This window comes from Oreochromis aureus, linkage group 23 (assembly GCF_013358895.1).
Source record: "Oreochromis aureus strain Israel breed Guangdong linkage group 23, ZZ_aureus, whole genome shotgun sequence".
Taxonomy (NCBI): Eukaryota; Metazoa; Chordata; class Actinopteri; order Cichliformes; family Cichlidae; genus Oreochromis; species Oreochromis aureus.
Window position 1 is genome coordinate 35,411,165 of NC_052963.1, and position 19,513 is coordinate 35,430,677.

The following is a 19,513-nucleotide window of genomic DNA, read 5'->3' on the forward strand; positions in this document are numbered from 1 at the left end:
TTTTTGTTGGCTCAGGGGAAAAGGAAGCTCATTTTAATAACTTTATATGCTGCTGTGATAATACAGCAGAATCTGTTAGTAGACCTAATCTAAACCTGTAAAAATACTCAGTTTTTAAACATTTAAAATGTCTCATGAATCTAATACATAGATTATTATCATTATTTTCTACCCAAAAGGGTTTGAATAGAAACCTTTTTGCGCTACGGTGCTGCCTCTTTGCTGTCAGCCGATGCACATGTCAATCAAAAAAGCCGCAGATCCACCATAAATCATACCTGTGATGACAGCGTCGCTGGCACAGTATCTGTGTTCTCAACAAGCTCGTTGTGTATTCATTATTCATAGCCATGCTCCTAAATACACGCTACATTTGGCACATGTGTATGTTTATTCGAGCATGCAGGTAAAATGCTTCCACCGTTGAGCCCGTCATGCCCCTTCAACGCCGTGTGCAGCATCGTCTGCTTCCTTTGACGTGACACGTTTGACTGAAAAACACTGCGCGCACTTGTTGGTGACTTTGACTGCTGGAAACGAGCGGGCCAATCACAGTGCATGACAGCTTTTTTCACAGACTGCAGCTTTTGTTATTTGTTGACACACAAGATCCTACAGTTATTTTACAGTTCGAATATTCGAGAGTAAGACACTTTGCATTTCCAGTGCTATTAGGAACATTTTTCTGCTGTTTATGCTACAAAGTAAAAATACAGAGTGTGATTGGTGGACACTCACCGGACTGAGTGGACCTGCCAATCACATTGCCCGAGCCCCTGGTCTTAATGCTCACACAGGTTTTAGAAGGTCCCAGGCACGCCTGCCTCGCTCCTCGGAAGCACGAGGGAGTCATAATGTGCTTATTGTTTGCTGTGAAATCCCCTTTCACCATGTAATGAAATTAAGCATGGCTGTTGCCTCTTTCTCACTGCCCCCATGTCGCTCGGTTGCTGTGGGAATTAATGATGCATTTGCAAATAGAAATGCTGTTTTGTTATACTCGTTCTCGCCTATACTTCATGAAACCTGTCCTCTCCGTGCACACCTCCTGCACACGTCGCCTTTCTTGTTTGTTTCCCTGAGTGTTTCTTTCTCTTACGACACAGAGCCGTATTTCGTCAGTGCTGTGGAGTGGGGACCTCACATCTACTTCTTCTTCAGAGAGATAGCCATGGAGTTCAATTACTTGGAGAAGGTAATATATTCTCCTCTCCTGCTGGGCTCTCTCACATTACCTTGAGGTCCATTCACAGCATCTTTTAAAAAGGACTGTAGAGAAATGTGGGAATCTATCATTAGAATACAAGCATGAGGAGAGCTGCAGGTCTAGTTGTCTCTCTGTTACAAACTGCGATGACCTTTCACCTTTGTATTTGTTTACGTGCATATCTAATGCAACAAGTCACGTTATTAACAGCTGTCTGTATTAACCTAAGAAAAACTGGTCGATTTTCTACTGACTTGATATATTTCTTGCCCCCAGAGCAGTAGCTGCATCTTTATTAAAAAAGAAAAATAAATAAATATAAACCTGTTTCTTTAATAAATTAGCAATTCACTTTTGGGGAGTGTTTGCAAAAGGTCCCTGGCTGCGACATGTTTACAGAGAGCAGAGTAAATTGATACTTAAGCAGCATCGCTATTGTGTGTTCAAAGAAGCAATTTTGAGATGCACTGACATTTTCATGAATAATTGATATTAGATTTAGCATTATAAAACAATGATCTGTCAAAAAAGGGTTTCCACATTGCAAATAGCATGCAAATGACTCTTCAGAGATCGCCCTGGAGTTAAAAAGAGCTTTTTAATATGCAGTTTTCAAGATGAAACCTCAGGAAATATTAACTGCCCAGCTTTGGAGTCATTGGAGATATATGCAAGCTGTGCTCGTTCTGTATAGTAAGTATCATATTCTGTGCTCGCGGCTCCTCGCAGGTGGTGGTGTCACGTGTTGCCCGGGTATGTAAGCGCGATCAAGGCGGGTCTCAGCGCGTCCTGGAGAAGCAGTGGACGTCGTTCCTAAAGGCCCGTCTGAACTGCTCCGTGCCCGGCGATTCCCACTTCTACTTTAACCTGCTCCACTCCACCAGCCCCATCATCAGGATGCATGGCAGGGACATCATCCTGGGGGTGTTCTCCACACCAGCCAACAGGTACCTGCACAAACAGGAGACTCTCTCTCACACAGGGAGACTTAACACCCCTGAATCTTGGCCTTTCCTTCAAATGTGAAGAGTTTCATTTAATAAATTATGCTCTTCATTAGAGTAAAAAAGCAGGATAAAGTAGTTTGCACACATGGACAATGTCAAAATTGGTGAAAATGCTCAAGTCGAGAATCTAACTGTTTATCTTTTATGTACAGAGTATGGTTGTGTCCCAGACTCCTTTGTCCATTTCACATTTTTATGACACTGCTTTGTATTTTTCAGCTGTGTTAAACTTTTGCCTTTGTATGAACTCAGTATGGGATGTTCAGGTGTGATATATAACTCAACATTGAGTTGTTTTCGTGAAATCACTGCTTATATTACATCATACTCGCAGCAGAACCTCAAAGGGACTGACTTCTGTAAACCTGTCTGCCTTTAAGTGCATTTTTTTGCGGGTTGTTTATGTTTTTATAGTTTTTTTTATATATAAATGTGTGAATGAGGCCTGGGGGGGAGGGGGGGTCCTCTGTCTCTGTCATGGTTGGTGTTTTTAAAGAAATGCACATGTGTGTAGTCGCCGCTTTTGTGGACCACCGTCTTCGCCGACTCGGAGAGAAAGAGCAAGGTTTCCTACGAGCTCCAGAAAAACGAACGTGCCTGTGTTGGGGTGCAGAGGTCAGGATTGTGGAGTACAGAGTAATTTAAGACACATGGAATGCTTTCATGGAGGACAAAAGGGTGATTTGTTGAAAGACACGATTAAACTGAAGAACGCTGAGAGGAGGAGGGGGGAGGAGAGATGTTGCCCGGTAAGTGGGGGATTACTGCAGGCTGAGGGCATTAGCAGAGCCAAAGACAACACAAACTGTAACCCAGAAAAAGTGAGAAAAGAAAATGTAAGTCACAGCTGACTCAAACGATGAGCCTTGGCAGTGTTTTTTTTAATCCCATGTCTCTTTCCTCATACAGTTACAGTAATCTGCTTATCATGCTGCGTTTGAAGATGCTTTCACCGAGCACTTTGATGCTGTTTTTCTCGGCATTGTAAGACATCATCTTAGAACTAAGTCTGAGCCTAAATTGCTCTGAATGTTTGCGTCCTCCGAGCAGCAGAAGGATGAAAGTCTATGACTATATTGCAGTCTAAGTGGCTCATATTATAGAGCGGGATTCAGTATAGTTTCTCTGTGATGGCCCACTCATGTTACACTACCTCAATGGCCTTTTGCTGTGTCTGCTAGTGCAAGCACTTTAAAGCACACACTTGGAAATGCTCGCAACTGCCTCCTTTTTGGTGCGATAGCAATCCAAACCTCTCACTGTAACGCCACCAGCAGCCTATCTGCCATCAATCAGTGGTCCCATTATAAGAATATCTTTATTTTTTAGAATATAATAAGGCTCTGTAGCAGCGGGCGCGGGAGGTGCACAGTGGGACAAGCACAGAGGAGACAAGTACATTTAAAAGGGAGGAAAGATAAAGAGGAGAAGAGACGGATGAGAAACTCAAGGACGAGGAAGTCAATAACGGACAACACGTGCGTTCTCTGAGATCTAAAATTGTTTCATCAGCTGCATCTTATCTGCGTGTTTGGAAGGGCACCGCTGCGAGTGGGGGCCACTGCCTGCAGAGACAGATGGATGCTTTATGCACACACAAACTCGCACACTCGGAAACATTCACAACGGTTCTCAGATAACAGCATTTACAGCTCACCAAAGAAGCGCGCCGGCTAAATACACACACGCCCACACCTGCCTGCGCAACCTGCCGCTGGGCCCTGTTTTAAATAACCCGCAGCCGAGCCAGAGAGAAAAGGAGGTTCAGATGGACAGATAAAGAGAAAAGTAAACACAAAGAGATACAGAGAATGTGTGAGGTGATCTAAAAAAACCTCCCACTGGCCCTGGTGTGGCCCACTGCGCCACACTGGCCAAGTGCTTGCCAGACAAATTGCTTTGGCTGGCAACTTGCAGTGAAAACAGCACGAAGAAGGACCTGGGAGTGGAGGAAAGAGCCATTCTTTCCTGCTATTTGGCCTGTGCAGCGTTGGACTGTAGCATGGGAATGAAGTCAGGGTTTTACTGTCTCCCCTGGACGCTCGGGAGTTACTCATCTCCACCTGTGAGCCACCTAGTCCTGGAGTCATTTTACAGCTGCTCCACTGTTTTGGATCATTGTGGGATCATTTCATCTCCGTTTCCAGAACATAACATCACCCCAGGTTGCCAGTTCCTTTGTCGATCCAGTGCCGGAGCCCAGGGTCATTTCTCTCCCAACAGGAATGAAAGAGGAGTCCAGACTTCCTACCGACCACCCTCCTGCATGCCTGATGCTCAAAAGGTCAAGGAAAGATCAAACTTATGAGAAAGTGTAGGAGCTTTCTGGTAGCTGTGTTTCCTAGTTTATATAACAAATGATATATCTTTAAAAAAAGAGCAGCAGGATGTCAAACTGAAGGGTTACCTGGGGCTGGTAATGAAAACAAACCATTCTCATTATTTTTATTTGTCGTTGTTTTGCCAGCTAAAAATGTCTATTTCTCCTGGAACAGACTGACAGCTCATTAGTTTTGTTATAACCGCCCAGGAATGGAAGAAAAATATTTTATGGAAAACAGAGTAAATCTGCTGCATCCTGAGAGCGGGAGGCCATGTTTGGGTTTGGTTGTAAAGAATCCCAGGGGTCAGACAGCGGGATGCCCCTGTGGGAAAACACAGCAGAGGAGGGGAAATGAGGAGGACAAGGAGCAGGAGGAGAACAGGTTTACGATGCCAGGATGCACAGCTGTGCAAGCTAGACCCCCTGGGTCTGCAAGCAGAGAAGGCACCAGAATACATAATAAGGCAGCTAGCTGTTTCTTGAGAAATGGGCAGTGGATAGGAACACGTAGCACGTGGAACGACCACGGCACGAGAAACACCGAGAGTTTAAGAGCGAGGTTTGTTAGTCGAAATAGGCCACGGCGGTTTGGTTAGAGAGAAGACGAAAAATCCACACGGACGTCGAAGGGAAAGATCAAGAGAAAGTATGAAAAACATAATTGTCAAAGTTCAGCAGCGTGGCAGGCAGGATGTGGACACAAATTAAGGACTCGTGAGACAAACGTTAAGCAAAGGGGAGCTTTAATGCTCAACTAATTCAGAAACACAAAAATATAAACTGTGGCTGAACTGGAATAAACAATCCCAAAACTTGAAATCTCAGGGAGACATGGAGCAAGGAAACACACTCCCCAGAGGCAGGAGACGACCAAGGACATGACCAAGGACACGACCAAGGACAGGGAGACACTAAATACTCCTGGTATAATGAGGGGAGAGGACCAGGTAGGAACAGCTACGAACAAAACGACTCGAGGGGAAGTAAAACTAAACACGAGACACAGAGAAGAACAATCACCAAAATAAAACAGGAAGAGAGACACAACCGAACAAAGAAAGACAACGAGACCAATGCAGAAACGAGGCAAGACGAGCCGTATGGGAACAAAAACGCAGAAAACTAAATAGTGCAGTAACCAAGATACACAGCGACTCGAACATAAGCTAAGACTGAAAGGCAAAAAACAGACAAAATGCTGGAGAATATAATAAATGGAAAATAGAAACGTTACAGGTGACATAACAAAAAGACGCAAATGAGCCAAATGGTAGAAGTTGAAAAGGTTCCAGTAAATCTTTTTTACAACATATTAGTCTTGACGGGAGCCTCTTGCCCAGTGACAGCCCACAGTTTCATCAGAAACTTCAGAAAAAAGCTTTAAGCCTGTCTGTAGAAATGCTACAGGTTACAAATTTTATTTCTCTATTTTTTTGTACAAAATCATTTTTCCTATATTTATACCGGAACAGAAATTTCATAACCCTGATGTAAAATCTATAAATGCATATATCCAAAGTCTCTGTAAGAGTTAAACCACCAATTAAAAAGATTTTCCTTCCGTCCTGTAAAATCCTGGCGTCACGCGTCCGTTCGGACGGTGTGAGAATATTTCAGGCTGTCAGTGAGTTTGTTAAACAGCGAGGAAGCCCTTCAGACTCCACAGAAGTCCTCTCAGACAAACATCACACAAGTCTTTGTAAGCCTTGACAGTCTGCCACTCAACACCAGCAAAGAAGGCAAATTCCAGCAGACTGAAGGGAAGATGGAGATGTAAACAAAGGAAAAGCAGACTCGAGTATGAGGGAGTAACTAGGAAAATTATTGGAAATGAATTTTGTGTGCGAGAAAAAAAACACACACTGACTTAAAAAAATACAAGTGGGAGAGACAAAGAGAATAAAAATAAGAGTGAGAATAATTAGGAGAGTTCTGTGAGATAAACAGCCCGAGGCTTTTTGGCTTGCTTCTGTCAGACACCGAGCCCTACACGGGCCAAGCCCAGTGACCTGCAGCGAGAGAGAAAAATAGAACCGGGGGCTGAAGGGGCGGGCGAAGGTAGAGAAAGGAAGCCAAGCTGGTGCTGATGCAAAGCTTGGAAGACGTGTCAAACGTAACATCTGGTGCCTGCAGCCCAGAGAGAGACGCCGTATCGTCCACAGATACACCTGCAGCTCCGCCGTGCCGCCCGGGGTCGAGTCGCATCCCTGCCTACGAACGATAAGTACCCAGGGAGACGGCATGACCCGATCAAACGGCACATCGGGAGAGCGCGGCTCCCTACCGCAACCAAATCCAGCCTTCAGGCGCTGCCGTTCCAAACAAACGCCGCGGCTTTCAAAGGGGCACTCAACAGAAACGCCTCTCAGCTTGATGCAGCGTCCTGGGGGCAAGCTTCAGAGACCCTCACATTCACCAGCTGGACATTAACTTTTGAAGGAAGCGTGAGAAGAGGAAATAAACAGACGGGGATTGTGTGGGTTTAATGTAGCAGCAGGTTCCAGGTGACTCAGTCTCAGGTTTTTTTAATGTGTGTGTGTATCTCTAAGGTATTAATACTGAGTCACTGTTCTCACACCACGCACTCCATTAGTCATTGATGAGGACACAGAGACTTCAGTGTGGAAGGAGGAAGCATGTTCAAAAACTCATTTCTTATCTCACCCTGACACCGCTCTCTTTACTCCTTTGTTCCGTAGTCAAAGCGCAGAAATGTGGCCTCAGAAGTGAGTCTGACTTTGTGTGAATGTGTCTGTATTTGTTGGTTTTGTCAGTGTGTGTTTGCTTGTGTCGAGTGTGGGACACAAACGCTTCTCAGAACAGACGCTCTGCGCCCTTTCGCCGGGTCTGCGAGTAGTTAAACAGCCTCCGAGGTGCACCGGGTGTTTTACTGTAACATTTTCTTGGGTTCGTTTCTTTACGGGAATCTTCTGCCCCCTCGGTGAAGAGAAAATATTCAGTGACTCACTTCCTGTTTGGTTTATATTTCAGGAATTCCAGCCAAGATCTTTTCACGGGCCTAATCTAGCTGTTGCATCCATCGCGTATCTATTCTTTGGACACAGAGTTGACAGCGTCTGTCTTACCCTGCTTCTCTCTTCGTCTCACTACTGATTTCCTTTGTGTTCCAGTAATGGATGTCAAAATATGAACGGCCCATATCCAATTTGTCATCTTTGCCGGGTGTCTGTCTCTTTCTCTTGTCACAATTGGCTTTCTATATGTTAACTTTTTCCTATTTCAAGTTTCACAATCTATTTTTCAGTCGAGCTATAATCTACCTCATCTTCTCTTTTCCGTCACTTCTTCTTTCCGCAGCCTCGTTGGAACGTACAGCCTGCTGACACTGAGCCATTCTGTGTCAGTTCAAAGTGTTTTTATCAATCGTCTCTGTCTCTGTAGCATTCCAGGTTCGGCGGTGTGCGCCTTTGACATGGAGCAGCTGGCTGCTGTGTTTGATGGAAGGTTTAAGGAGCAGAAATCACCAGAGTCTATTTGGACGCCTGTTCCAGATGAAGTCATCCCAAAACCAAGGTGCAGATGGCGGTAATCAATTTGTGCACCTGTGTTCGAGTTGTTATCAAAGAATGATCAGGGAAAAGCTGCGTTGTAAAGTTTTGTTTTGAAGTCAGAGTTGGCCGTAAGACTCTTTGGAAAATGTGTTTTGCAGGTTGTCGTTCGTGGGTAGGGTTTCATCCCCAAAGGGCATATAGACAATGCAAAGTAACATGAGTGAATTTTACTCCTGGGTCTTTCAGTCAGGAACACTTTGGGGAAAAATGGAGGATTGTTATTCCATCTGCAGCAAATTATATATGGCAGTGTGGTTTTGTTCTGAGCTTCTTCCTCTCACATACACTGAAAGCCTAAAATGGGGATGCAGCAAAAGCCCCAAGCATAGACAAAAGCAGGCTTAGCATTAAAAAGGAAATAGCTGGGATTTCAATGTCTGGGTCTCCAAGTGGCTTGCAGAGAACTGGAGGCGGGAGGGGGCAGTGTAAATTGTGCAGCCTTTATATAGGGTGTCTACTTTATACTAAAAAATGCCTCGAGAAGACTATTGTTGTGATTTTGTGCTATATAAATTAAATTAAATTGAACTGAATCGACCAATCAGATGGAAGGGTCCCAGCTGAACCCTCAGCCGATGTGGCCTGTGAACTAAAGCTACCGTTGTGCTTTTTATATGATTAAATAAGTAGGAAAAACAAAAGTCTGGTTATACACACTGAAGCAGAAAAATCCCTTATCACAAGGATAAAGCTTGTTGCCCTCCAATCTACGTCTTGTGCTCGTGCATATCTGTCACTTTATTTATACTTTATATGTCAGGTCCTTTTAACTAAATCAGATCAGTGTGTTTTTGAAAAAAAAAGGATATCTGTGTGAGTGTGAGACACTCAGACTGTCTAGACTGCTTAATTATATAATACTATCTTTACTGAGGATGGATTCAGAAACATTATATACTTTGTGCTTAACATGCTTAATCTTATTTTCCCCAGACCCGGTGGTTGTGCCGTTCAAGGATCCAAGTTTAATTCCTCCAACTCCTTCCCCGATGAGATGTTAAATTTTGTGAAGACCCATCCTCTGATGGATGAAGCAGTCCCATCACTGCGACAAAGACCCTGGATAGTGAGAACCATGGTCAGGTGAGACGGTCCGAGCATTGCTACTATATTACTCACTCAGACTGCATAAATATCTCTTTGCGACATAATGGCGAGAAATTACATTTATTATATCTGTCCAGCTGGAAATATGTCCATACATATAGACTATATATGGACATATTTCATTTTCCCAGCTATTCCATGTTCAGCTGTAACAGCTAAAACAAATTAAATCTGTCTAAAAACTGTTTGTTTTGTAACCAAAGTTGAAAATGAACGAAACTGGGGGTGCACATTAATTAAGCTTTACCAGTTCAAGTCGCAACAGTTAATTAGAGGAGATGCGGTGTGTATGAGATCTGAAATGGCCTGTAACCCTGTATATTTACATGAACTCCTCCCTTTGTTAAGTTATGTTGGTTGCTGTTGAAGCCTGTGGTAGCAGGCAAGCAGCTGTGGCCCATCAAGTCCCACATAAATACTTGTGCCTGCCCCCCCGCCTCCCACTGTCTACCGTACGGAGTCCCACAGCCACCAGGGGATTATGGGGACCGGGTGCACGAGGAATATTAAACACCCAGCACAACATGGCTTCTATTCTCATCTACTTACTCACACACACAGAACTCTGTGTGGATCAGCAGCACTCTGCTATTGTCCTAGGACAAACCCATTTACTTGACTAATATTATTAATGTCTGAAACGTCTGGCGTAATTAGTTTATTATGCAAATTTGATGAGCGGTTTCTTCGCTAAGGAATTCATATCATTTTGCAGTGACTCGAGTGAAAATGGCATATCACGATTTAAATTCACACCAGGCCATATTTTACACCTAAATCAATAATTTGTAATGCACTTAAATCATAAACTCACCTCCAGGAGCTACTTTGTGGAAGTGAGTCCCAAATGAGCTGCACAGCGCCGTGGCACTAACGCAGCGCTCTGTTTCCCCTGCGGTTCAGGTACCAGCTGAATAAGATCGTGGTGGATACCGAGGCCGGGCCCTACAGAAACCGCACCGTCCTCTTCCTCGGCTCAAGCAGAGGGACCATCCTCAAGTTTCTCATCATGCCCAACCAGGACAATACCGTTACCAATAGCAACATCTTCCTGGAAGAACTGGAGGGCTTCAACCCCGATAAGTAAGCGAGTACAACAAAGCATGATCTGATTAAGAATCACACATGTGTTTTGGACTGTTAGAAGAACAGTTTTTGGATGTAGATGTGAATAACATGTGATGGAGACTGTTGGCTGGTCTCTTTCATTAAAAATGAGCCGTTTTTACACATGAACTCGTCGGGCGTCGGGGGATTTAGGCGAGGACAACGTCTGAAGCTGCCCTTTTTCACATGGAGCACACTTCAGACATGTCCTCACTGGAAATACTCCATTTGGTTCAGGCGGCGTCTTTGCTTTTCCCACACGAGTGCAAATAAGTGCAAATGGACATCACATGGACTGCATCGGACTCTTTCGTGCACTTCCACTGAGTGATGCATGGTAAAGTTCAGGGCTCCAGTGCATGTGTGAAGAAAGTTTATATCTCATCCATGCATGATGTATAGCACGTGACATGTTAATCAGGAAGCTTTAAAGTTGCTGTTTTCTTTATGTGACTAACTACCCGCAGGCAGTCTTGGTATTTGTTATATAGACACGAAAGTGAAGAATTTCTTTATTATTCCTTTAAGGCACAAACCTGGGTAGTGAGAGAGCTTGGCGTGGAACAGCTCGCAAATAGATGACGCGGGTCGAGGGAAGGAAGGGGTTAAGTGACATCTAGCTTTGATGTATACGCAGCGCGGGGAGCCGGGGAGGTGATGTGGCTCTTACTAAAAGAGGCGCTGCAAGGGGAGACAAAAGCACTTGTCTCGGAAACACGGCGAATCATACAGAAAAGCTCACCTACTCTTTGTGCGATGTACGTAATTGTGGCAGATGTGAGGAGATGAAACGGCCTGCAGAGAATAGGAATTAGGCAAACAGAAAAGAAAAGCGGTTAATGTTCATTATCGAGAAATCTCAACATGTTCTAACGAGCCTGAGAAGAGCAGCATTAGTGAGAAAACATCAGTAATGAAACGATGATAAAATCACGCTATCTTTAATCTTGACCAAAGTTACAGATTGTCAGGAAAATTGACCCCTTATCTTCAGACTGCAGCTGAATCACGTTTAATATCTGGATCTTGGCAGAAGATCGGAGTAGATTGGGCTTCTTGATCCGTTCTAATTAGCATTTTGCACGAGGCGCGCAGCTTTGAGGCTCCTCTGAATGCCCATCATTACGTAATGAACACAGGGTACAATAGCCTTTCAGTCTTCTTTTTGTTCTTTGTTGAGATGGTGGATGACTCCGGGCTGGGAGGGGGGGTTGCCTCACAGATGCACGCAGCTTTGGCTGGTGATTATCTTTTACCGAGGCTAATTAGAGTCGTTTAAAAAACAAAGTACATGTTTCTAAACACGAGCTTTCTGTTTTAGCTAATTGTGCTCACTGATATATGCCATTTTTTTTCTTGTGGGAACAAAGTATTATTCCTTCAACCAACAGACTGGCAACACAATCCCATCTCCTCACACGGTTTCACTTGTTATTCATATATCTACCACTCTCTTTTCTTTTTCCATCTCCTCCCAAACACCAATTTCTGTCAGATGTGACAAAGTGGGGGACAGAGATGATGGCAAGTGAAATGAGAGGGCCCTGTGAATAAGCTTATGTGGACTGGAGTGATTTGGTGCGCACGGTGAGGTGAGCTCTCCGGGCTTTCACAGCAGGGATCCAGCTAATCAGGAGATGGAGAACTACCACATCATTCTTTTTCTGCAGACCACAGACTCACCTTATATCCACAGAAACAGGGCAGCTAACATAGTTCTCACTTAAGAAGTCATCACAGAAAAAAAAAACACTGACCTGTGATAGGTCGGCTTCCACAGTGAACCAAGCAATCACCTGAAATCACCGAATGTCTTTCATTTTCTCTTTACCAGACTCTTTTTTTGGCCTTTTTTCTACATTTGTTAGCTGTGTGATCTTTTCTTCACCTTCACTGCCCCTCCCCCTCCCCCCTCCCTTTTGTGATATTGGCTGTGAAGAATTGACTCACAACTTGGCCTTAGCAGAATGATAGATTCTCCTTAATGACTGTGGGCCTGCTGCAATGCTATTACCATAAACCATCCAGATACAACTCATGCATGAGTGCACATGTGCATAAAAAGGTATAAATCAGCTGCATGAAGGCAGGTCGGTGCCAGCTATCGCGGCTCTAAGTGCCAATTAGATGAGATTCAGCTCCTGGTGTTGGATTTGATGGCCAGCCGACCCCTCGAACTTCTATAATCAGTGCCGTGGATTTTTGGGTTGATACTGTAACATCTACACGCATGGTCTCTCTAATCAATTACTTTTTTATTATGGCTTTTATTTATAAAGCTGTTTATGTTTGGCTGTGTTTCATATTTAGTCATTAGGGAGTTTTTTTTCCAGCTGTAAAGCTAAGAGTGGGGTCAGAGGTTTAATGTGCTGCCTCGGTCTAGTAATTGAAATTGTGTAATTCTAAAAAATAATTTTTTTATGTGTGTCTGCATCTGTGTGTGTGTGCTCGTTGCAGGTGCGCTGAGGACTCTCTGCAGGCCAGGCAGCTGTTGTCCCTGACTCTAGACCGGATGAGCCACACTCTGCTCCTTGCCTTCCCGTCCTGTGTGGTCAGAGTACCAGTGGCACGATGCCAGCTTTACTCCCGATGCATGAAGTAAGCCTCCGACAAAAACCGTTCACACAATAGCAACGAAGGGCAGCGGGGCAAAGATGAGATGTTAGGTGACCCTCGAGGAACCATCTGGCCTTCACAAGTGTCCTTCTTCCAGCTGCAGCTGTAGCAGACCCGTCTTTGCTGCAATAATAACACAATATTACAACTTATAACATCTGCCACTTTGCCCTTGAGCAAGATGGCAATCTGTTAAATGCAGCACAGTAAAACGAGTCAAACTTTAATAAAATAGGCGAATAAGTTGGCATAAAATCAAGTGAAAGCTTTTAATGTAATAAATTCAATTAAAATAGTGGTGTATTATTTTTGTTTTACTCTGTCGTGTGCAGCATAATTTTACTTTCTAGTAATAATAATTGCTGATAATACAATACATGATATTTTAACTTGATAACAGAGTAGTAATGATATGAACGAGTCCTGCAGTTGAGTAGAAACGGAGCAGAAAAGCGAACCTTACGTGGCAAACACTTCCACAAATCCTCAAATCCCAAAAGGCCAGCTCCAAAAAGTCCAGATTGAAATGTCCTTGCAGTGACCAACTTGAGTGTGCAACACCCTCAACCTCTTGGCAACCAACCGAGATCACAAGGTGATTACACCTGCTGGGAGGCAAAAGTGAGGATCACCTGCAGTGTGTGTCTTCGCAGCAAGGGACTCGACTCAGCTCTCAGCAAACTGCTTGTATTCTGGTTTTACTAAAGCAAAGTCGCCCGTGTCATATATCAGCATCCTGCAGCAACTACCTTTGTGAATTTCTGCTTCACATCTGTGAGGTTTTGGGTCAACTCTGAATGTTAGTTAATGCGAAGTTCTGCGTTTGCAGACGTCAACAGATTTGAGATTTGCACTGATTTATCGCAGTTGATTGCGATGCATGTAATTGCCAACTTGACTCCACTGTATTGCAAACTGATAGCAGACTGAGTTAGCGTCTTATTGCCACACAAATGTGACATGAAAACTCACTGCGAGTGGTTGCAGACCTGGTCCCCATCTTTGAAGCAAAGAGGAAAAAGGAAACGAGAGGTGCCAGATACGGTAGCTGCGGTCACACAGCAGTCATCACCTCAGCTAATGTGAGTTAGCGACTGGTCTTGGTGCTGTTTGGAGCATTTTAAATGCTTGCTTTGCTGTTAATTGTGCTCACAGATCATCTAAAAAAATCTGTGCTCAGTCTGGCTTTCAATGAGTAAAATTAAAGCTTAATTTTCGTTCTGTTTCAGCACTAATTAGTAGTTGTGAATCCATACAGTGTACAGATGATCCTTGCAAAGCAAGCTCGTTACTCTTTAGCTAGTAACCTAGCACCCAACCCTCCCGATCACTCTGTTCATCACTACATATTAGATTATGGGAATGAACAGTGAAGAAGCTGGATTTCTGGAAGCCTGGCTGTGCTGCAATTAAACAAGATTTATTCAAAGCAAGATTGTTTCACCTGCACACACCCACACAGTCTGCACACTGGAGAGAATCACTCTTCAGTCTAGTTGCCCGTGGCTGTGGCCCTTCAGAGTCCACTGACACAGTAACACAGACTGGTACACACTCTGGTACATGAGGCGTGCAGTTGCGTTCACTGAACCAGGTGAGTCGTACAAGCGTGTAATGCACATTAAGAAAGCACTCGCATGCTTTCTGAGGTGTGTATGCTACGTGCACTTTTATTTTCGATGTGTGCGTGAGAGTTAATTTTCTGTGTGCAAATAGGTTAAACATTTCTTAGTCATGCTTCGCTGTCTTCAAGTGTATTTTTTTTAACCTGTGAAGAATATTTTTGAGCACTTTGAATTTGGTTCAGTGCGATGACAGTTGATGTGCAGATTCCTTTCCACCTGACTTTAATCCTGTTTGATATGCTTGCATTTTTAAATAAAATCTTCAGTATTTCATAGTAACGGCTCGGCTTTATGCTGTGTGCCGAGCGTACAGCTGGATCTTTTGATGTCGTTTAACTCTGGCTCATTAAGCTCTGGTGCAGAATATCATTAAAGGTGCATGCAGAGTCTTCCCCTGCTGGTCATTAGAAAGAAGACAGTCTTAAGGTTTAAAAGACTTTGTGCTTGCTTCATTTTGCAGACTCTAAAGCTACGCCCACCTTTTGCACCATCTGTCCTTAACTTTTGCACCTTTGCTGTTGCTGTGCAGGTAGTTTGGTAAAATGAAAGACTGCCAGCTGATTTGGTGTTGCAGATATAGCTGTACCTATAATATTTGTCTAAATACACCTTAGTAAGTTTCCCCTTGAAGACGCTTTTGGTCACCGTCAGCTTCTGCCATGATTTTGGGTCATATTTTATTTTTTTTGGCAGAATTGGTAACGTTCTCTAAATCAGATGGTTTCCTGGCACAGACCCGGCTTGTAAGAGCCGTCCTCTGATTTCATTAGCTTTTTGAAGGCCATTCCAGAAGCTTAATGTTAGCCTGCTTTATCCACTCCCCAACTAGCTCTGATGTGTTTTTGGGATTATTGTCCGGTTGGAACACCTGACTGTTTCAGTCATCTAGCTGCTGATAGGAGGGAGTCCAATTCTCCCTCTTCACTAAATTCTTCGGACTTTCCCATGGTTCTGAGTTTTAGTCAGTCCAATAAGTGCTGTTAAACAAATTCTCTTAACGCTGCAAAGAAAAACTATCACCTCTAGTCAAAAACTTAATTGGCCTAGGCTTTGTCAAGTTAAAAGACACTTTTGAGCCATCAGCCATAATGTTGAGCCTGTGTGGATTAGAGACATCTGAAACCAATTCAGACTTTTTTTTAAAATAAAAAAGCCATTAAAGATATATGCTGTGCAATCATTCCACCCTGGAAAATGAACACTTCAAAGAAATCACCAAAAAAGCTAAAATTACCAGACATATATATATTTAGATATCTCTAAATATGTGGTTTAGATGAATACTCTTACCCGAAATATGATTGGTGTTATTGACACCAGTTTTGTTTAAAACTTAGAGTCTTTCGGACACTTTTTTGGCAGTCTGTGGCGTTTGTGGTTTTGTCAGCATTACATTATCAGTGGAGCTGTGAGCAGGGGAGATTTGTTGCTGCACTCAAGGACATGGCATTTTATTTTTAGAGATGGAGTAAGCAATTTTTCAGAAAGTTTGACATTTGAACTTAACAGCCAAATAAACACACTCCTCCCTTCACTGCTCCAAATTCATGGGCGTGCATTGCTAGGACAATGACATTTAGCAACTGAGTTAGCTGACCCAAGGAGAAATGTTCCAGACTTCTTTTTGTCATAGCTAAAACACACAAACACGCCGTTCAAAGTGCAAGAGAGTAAAAAGCACCAAGTTAGTTGTTTAGATTTTTAGAAAGTTTTCACAGGGGAACCATTAAAGGTGCCTCCTGTTCCCCACCGTAACCAAAGCCAGCAACTAATGTGACCTCCTGCCAACCACTGCGAAACGTCCCAGTGAGCTGGAGCCAGTCAGCAGCTTTATAGGGAAAAAATATTTGAAAGTCACATTTTTACTACATATGCTTTGTAAACAGTTCCTGCAAGCTTGTCTCACATCTGGCTCTTGTGCTGGCTTTCTCTACGTTCGCCTAATTACGGACAAGACCAAAAACATGCCCACAAATGAACCAAAGCATGTGCAAAAACACTTTTTCCTCTCTGTGGTTATTCATCGGCTGTTTTCCTGTCTGGAAGTGTGCAGGGATTCACAGTGATGTCTGTGCACATGGAATAACTTCCCCTGCGGCTGGTTGGCTGGAGTAGTGACGTGTGGGCCGGTCCAAGCCACTTTGTTTTGTTCCCATTGAGAGAGCCAGGACTTTTTTTTCTGTGAACACACAGAATGAATTTGAAGTGTACTGGAATATTTTTGGCTGACTTTACCTTGAAGAGAATTAGTAAAAATATGAAGTGAGTGATAGTGTTAACATATCTAATTTATGACTCATGTTTTTTGAAAGTCAAATTTAGAAGAAAAACCTCAGGCAGTGCTGATGCTGAGAATCCGTTTTGGTGAAGGTTGCTGTTGAAAAGCTCACATCTCTGCTGAGACTCCCACAGTCTACTAAAAAGTCTTAAATTAAGGTCCCTTTGCACAGCATTCAGCTCCATGATCAGAACATTTACGAAAGACTTATTCGGACCGTTTTATCAATCTGTCACCTAGTTAAACATCAAGAATTCAGTTTCAGTTTTCAGGAAGTGTTTTTTTTAAGTGCCCGTCCCTCCTCACAGCTCTGTTATTAGCTTGCTCTCTATTGATTTTTCTCAAAAATGACAAAATATTCACTGCACCGAACAACATCTAACACGTTTTACAGGCTGTAAAACTTGAAGGTCAATGACTTCCAAGGAGATGGAAATCCATCTAAAAAATTCACACCATCACTCCTAATTATCAGTATTTGCTTTATAGTGGATTCAGTGAAGGAAAAAGTAATCAGGAGATATTTTATGACAAGCAGTTTTTAGTTGTGAGCACAGTATGGTCCAATCCATGAGCAAACCACCAGAAAGATAAGCAGGGTGATGGCTAATGAAAGTCAGTTAACTGCAGTTATAGTCACAATCTGCAAATCTAACAGTGAAGCTTACTTAACGCTTCCCCCAAACAGACGGCGTTTGATGACCTCCCCTGTACCCTTTTCCAAAGGTAGCTGCATACTCAGAGACCAACATCACTAACTTGCGATGCACACCCAGTTAGACCTGAAATATGACAGAAACTACTCGGATCAGAAGAGAGAAACATGGGTTACTCTGAGTAAGAGTTAAATTTGATATATCAAAGAAATATCCAAACACACAGATTTCTTTTTATTGAATTTATTCACTCTAACAGCGTGCTTTATTACAGACTCCTCTTTGCTTCCCTCTAGTTTCTCCGACAGTGGACTCTGATTGTTAGCTACGTTACCTGTGCAGGTGTTTTCAGTTTGCATCATTGTTACAATCATGTCATCTGTGGCTGTTTGTCTTTTAGAATGAAAGTGGAAAGAAATGAGCTAACATAAACATGCACAGCTAATATGAATAAAACTGTAACGCATTACCTCACCGGTGTGATTTCCCGTGAGTCATATTGAACAGATTGTTATCAGCTGCTTCATGACATCATCAGTCTCTGTGTTTAGTTGCTGTTTTGACCCAGAGACCCCTTTAAGGCAGCAGCTGCACAGCGTGCACTTATGGGGACCGAAGTAGAACTGGGAACCTTTTCGGTGTTCAGCCAGTCAAATCATTTGTTTCCTCTCCTCTGCAGGAACTGCATCGCCTCCAGGGACCCTTACTGCGGCTGGACCAGAGGAAGCACCTGCTCTTTCCTCAGACCTGGAACCAGGTACGGCATCCTTCTTTCGTTTTTCGTGTATTTACAACTCACAGCATCCACTGCTCACTTTTATATTTAAAACAAATTCTTTGACACACTGTTTCTTTAAGGTATTTTTTTCTTTATGTCACTCTGAAGCTCTGTGTGTGCTTTTCCTGCAGTTTTTCTCTGATCTGCTGCTTTGATCCAACTTGTTTTCCTTTGAATTTCTTTGTACTTTTATCACTCCTCAAGGTTACTTTTCTGACAGCAGACCACCCATGGAGACCATGCATTTTTTTCTTAAGTGTGGAAGTCGCTAGGTTTTATTTGCAATGATTTATATTTATAAGTGACATCTGTGCCCTCGGAGTAACCTCTCCGCGTACATAAAACATGTACGTGTTTAACTGGATTCAATGTTTTTGCATGTTTCTCTGTTTTCTGCGTAGCACACGCACACAGAGCGTTGTCTACATGAATGTGTGTGTGTGAAGTGCAGCGGCCTCTCTTGACAGCTCACCTCCAGTTGTGGCTGTTTCCTCCCAGAGAAATCAGATTTCTCTTTAGTCAAGCTGCTTATTGAATTAGGCTTTCAAACACAGGTGTAGTGCCAGCCGAACAGGCAACACAGGCCTTAAAGACCACCCCGGGCTGCCTGCTTATACTATTATAGGCCTCTATGTTGGTCTTGATTTGATTTACCAAGGGCGGTCAACTCGGCAATCGATTCTGCATTGAGTTACTGTGGATTTCCTCTTTGTGGAATAATGCAACCTCTCTTTCCAAACCGGTGCGAGAGGAGAGCTCAGCAGCTCGTGTTGTTAGATGCAGTTTCTTAGGGAGAGCTGTTTTGTAGTTTCAATAAAGGAAGATGTTATGCTCATGGTTTTTGGTTTGGGGGGGAAGTATGTTGTGCGTTCAGGATTTGCTTTTGCCAACAAGAATTTTGTGACAATTAAATATTCCTTTTTCCTGTAAACCACTAATTTAGTCTTTTGTCAGTTGTACCGACCAACATTTTCAAAATACATCAAGTGTCCACTCTTGATTACCACTGACCGGTTTTTATATGTCTGTGTTAATTATTTGCACAATGAAGCATCAATAAAAGCAAAGCAGCTTAATGACAACAACAACAAAATGAAATGTGAATTAAAAAAGCAAATGGGAGGTTAGAAAAGAAATCATGTTCAAAATTAATTGATCGACATTGTTTCTAAAAGAAAATGGAAAATATTTGCTAACAAAACACTTACAGAAACAGTGTGTGTCGGGGGTGGGGGCA

At 43.1% G+C, this 19,513-nt stretch overlaps 1 protein-coding gene across 4 annotated transcripts in view; it reads left to right on the forward strand.

The window, feature by feature from the left end:
- The window catches only part of sema6bb (sema domain, transmembrane domain (TM), and cytoplasmic domain, (semaphorin) 6Bb), a 128,721-nt gene that overhangs the window by 78,252 nt on the left and 30,956 nt on the right, over positions 1-19,513 (forward strand). For all 4 annotated transcript variants that reach the window (XM_039606955.1, XM_031726777.2, XM_039606954.1 and 1 more), the window contains exons 9-15: positions 1,107-1,195; positions 1,937-2,154; positions 7,940-8,071; positions 9,043-9,192; positions 10,120-10,299; positions 12,781-12,921; positions 18,178-18,255. In XM_039606955.1, the coding sequence (XP_039462889.1) occupies positions 1,107-1,195; positions 1,937-2,154; positions 7,940-8,071; positions 9,043-9,192; positions 10,120-10,299; positions 12,781-12,921; positions 18,178-18,255 (988 nt within the window). The remainder of the gene's footprint in view (positions 1-1,106; positions 1,196-1,936; positions 2,155-7,939; positions 8,072-9,042; positions 9,193-10,119; positions 10,300-12,780; positions 12,922-18,177; positions 18,256-19,513) is intronic.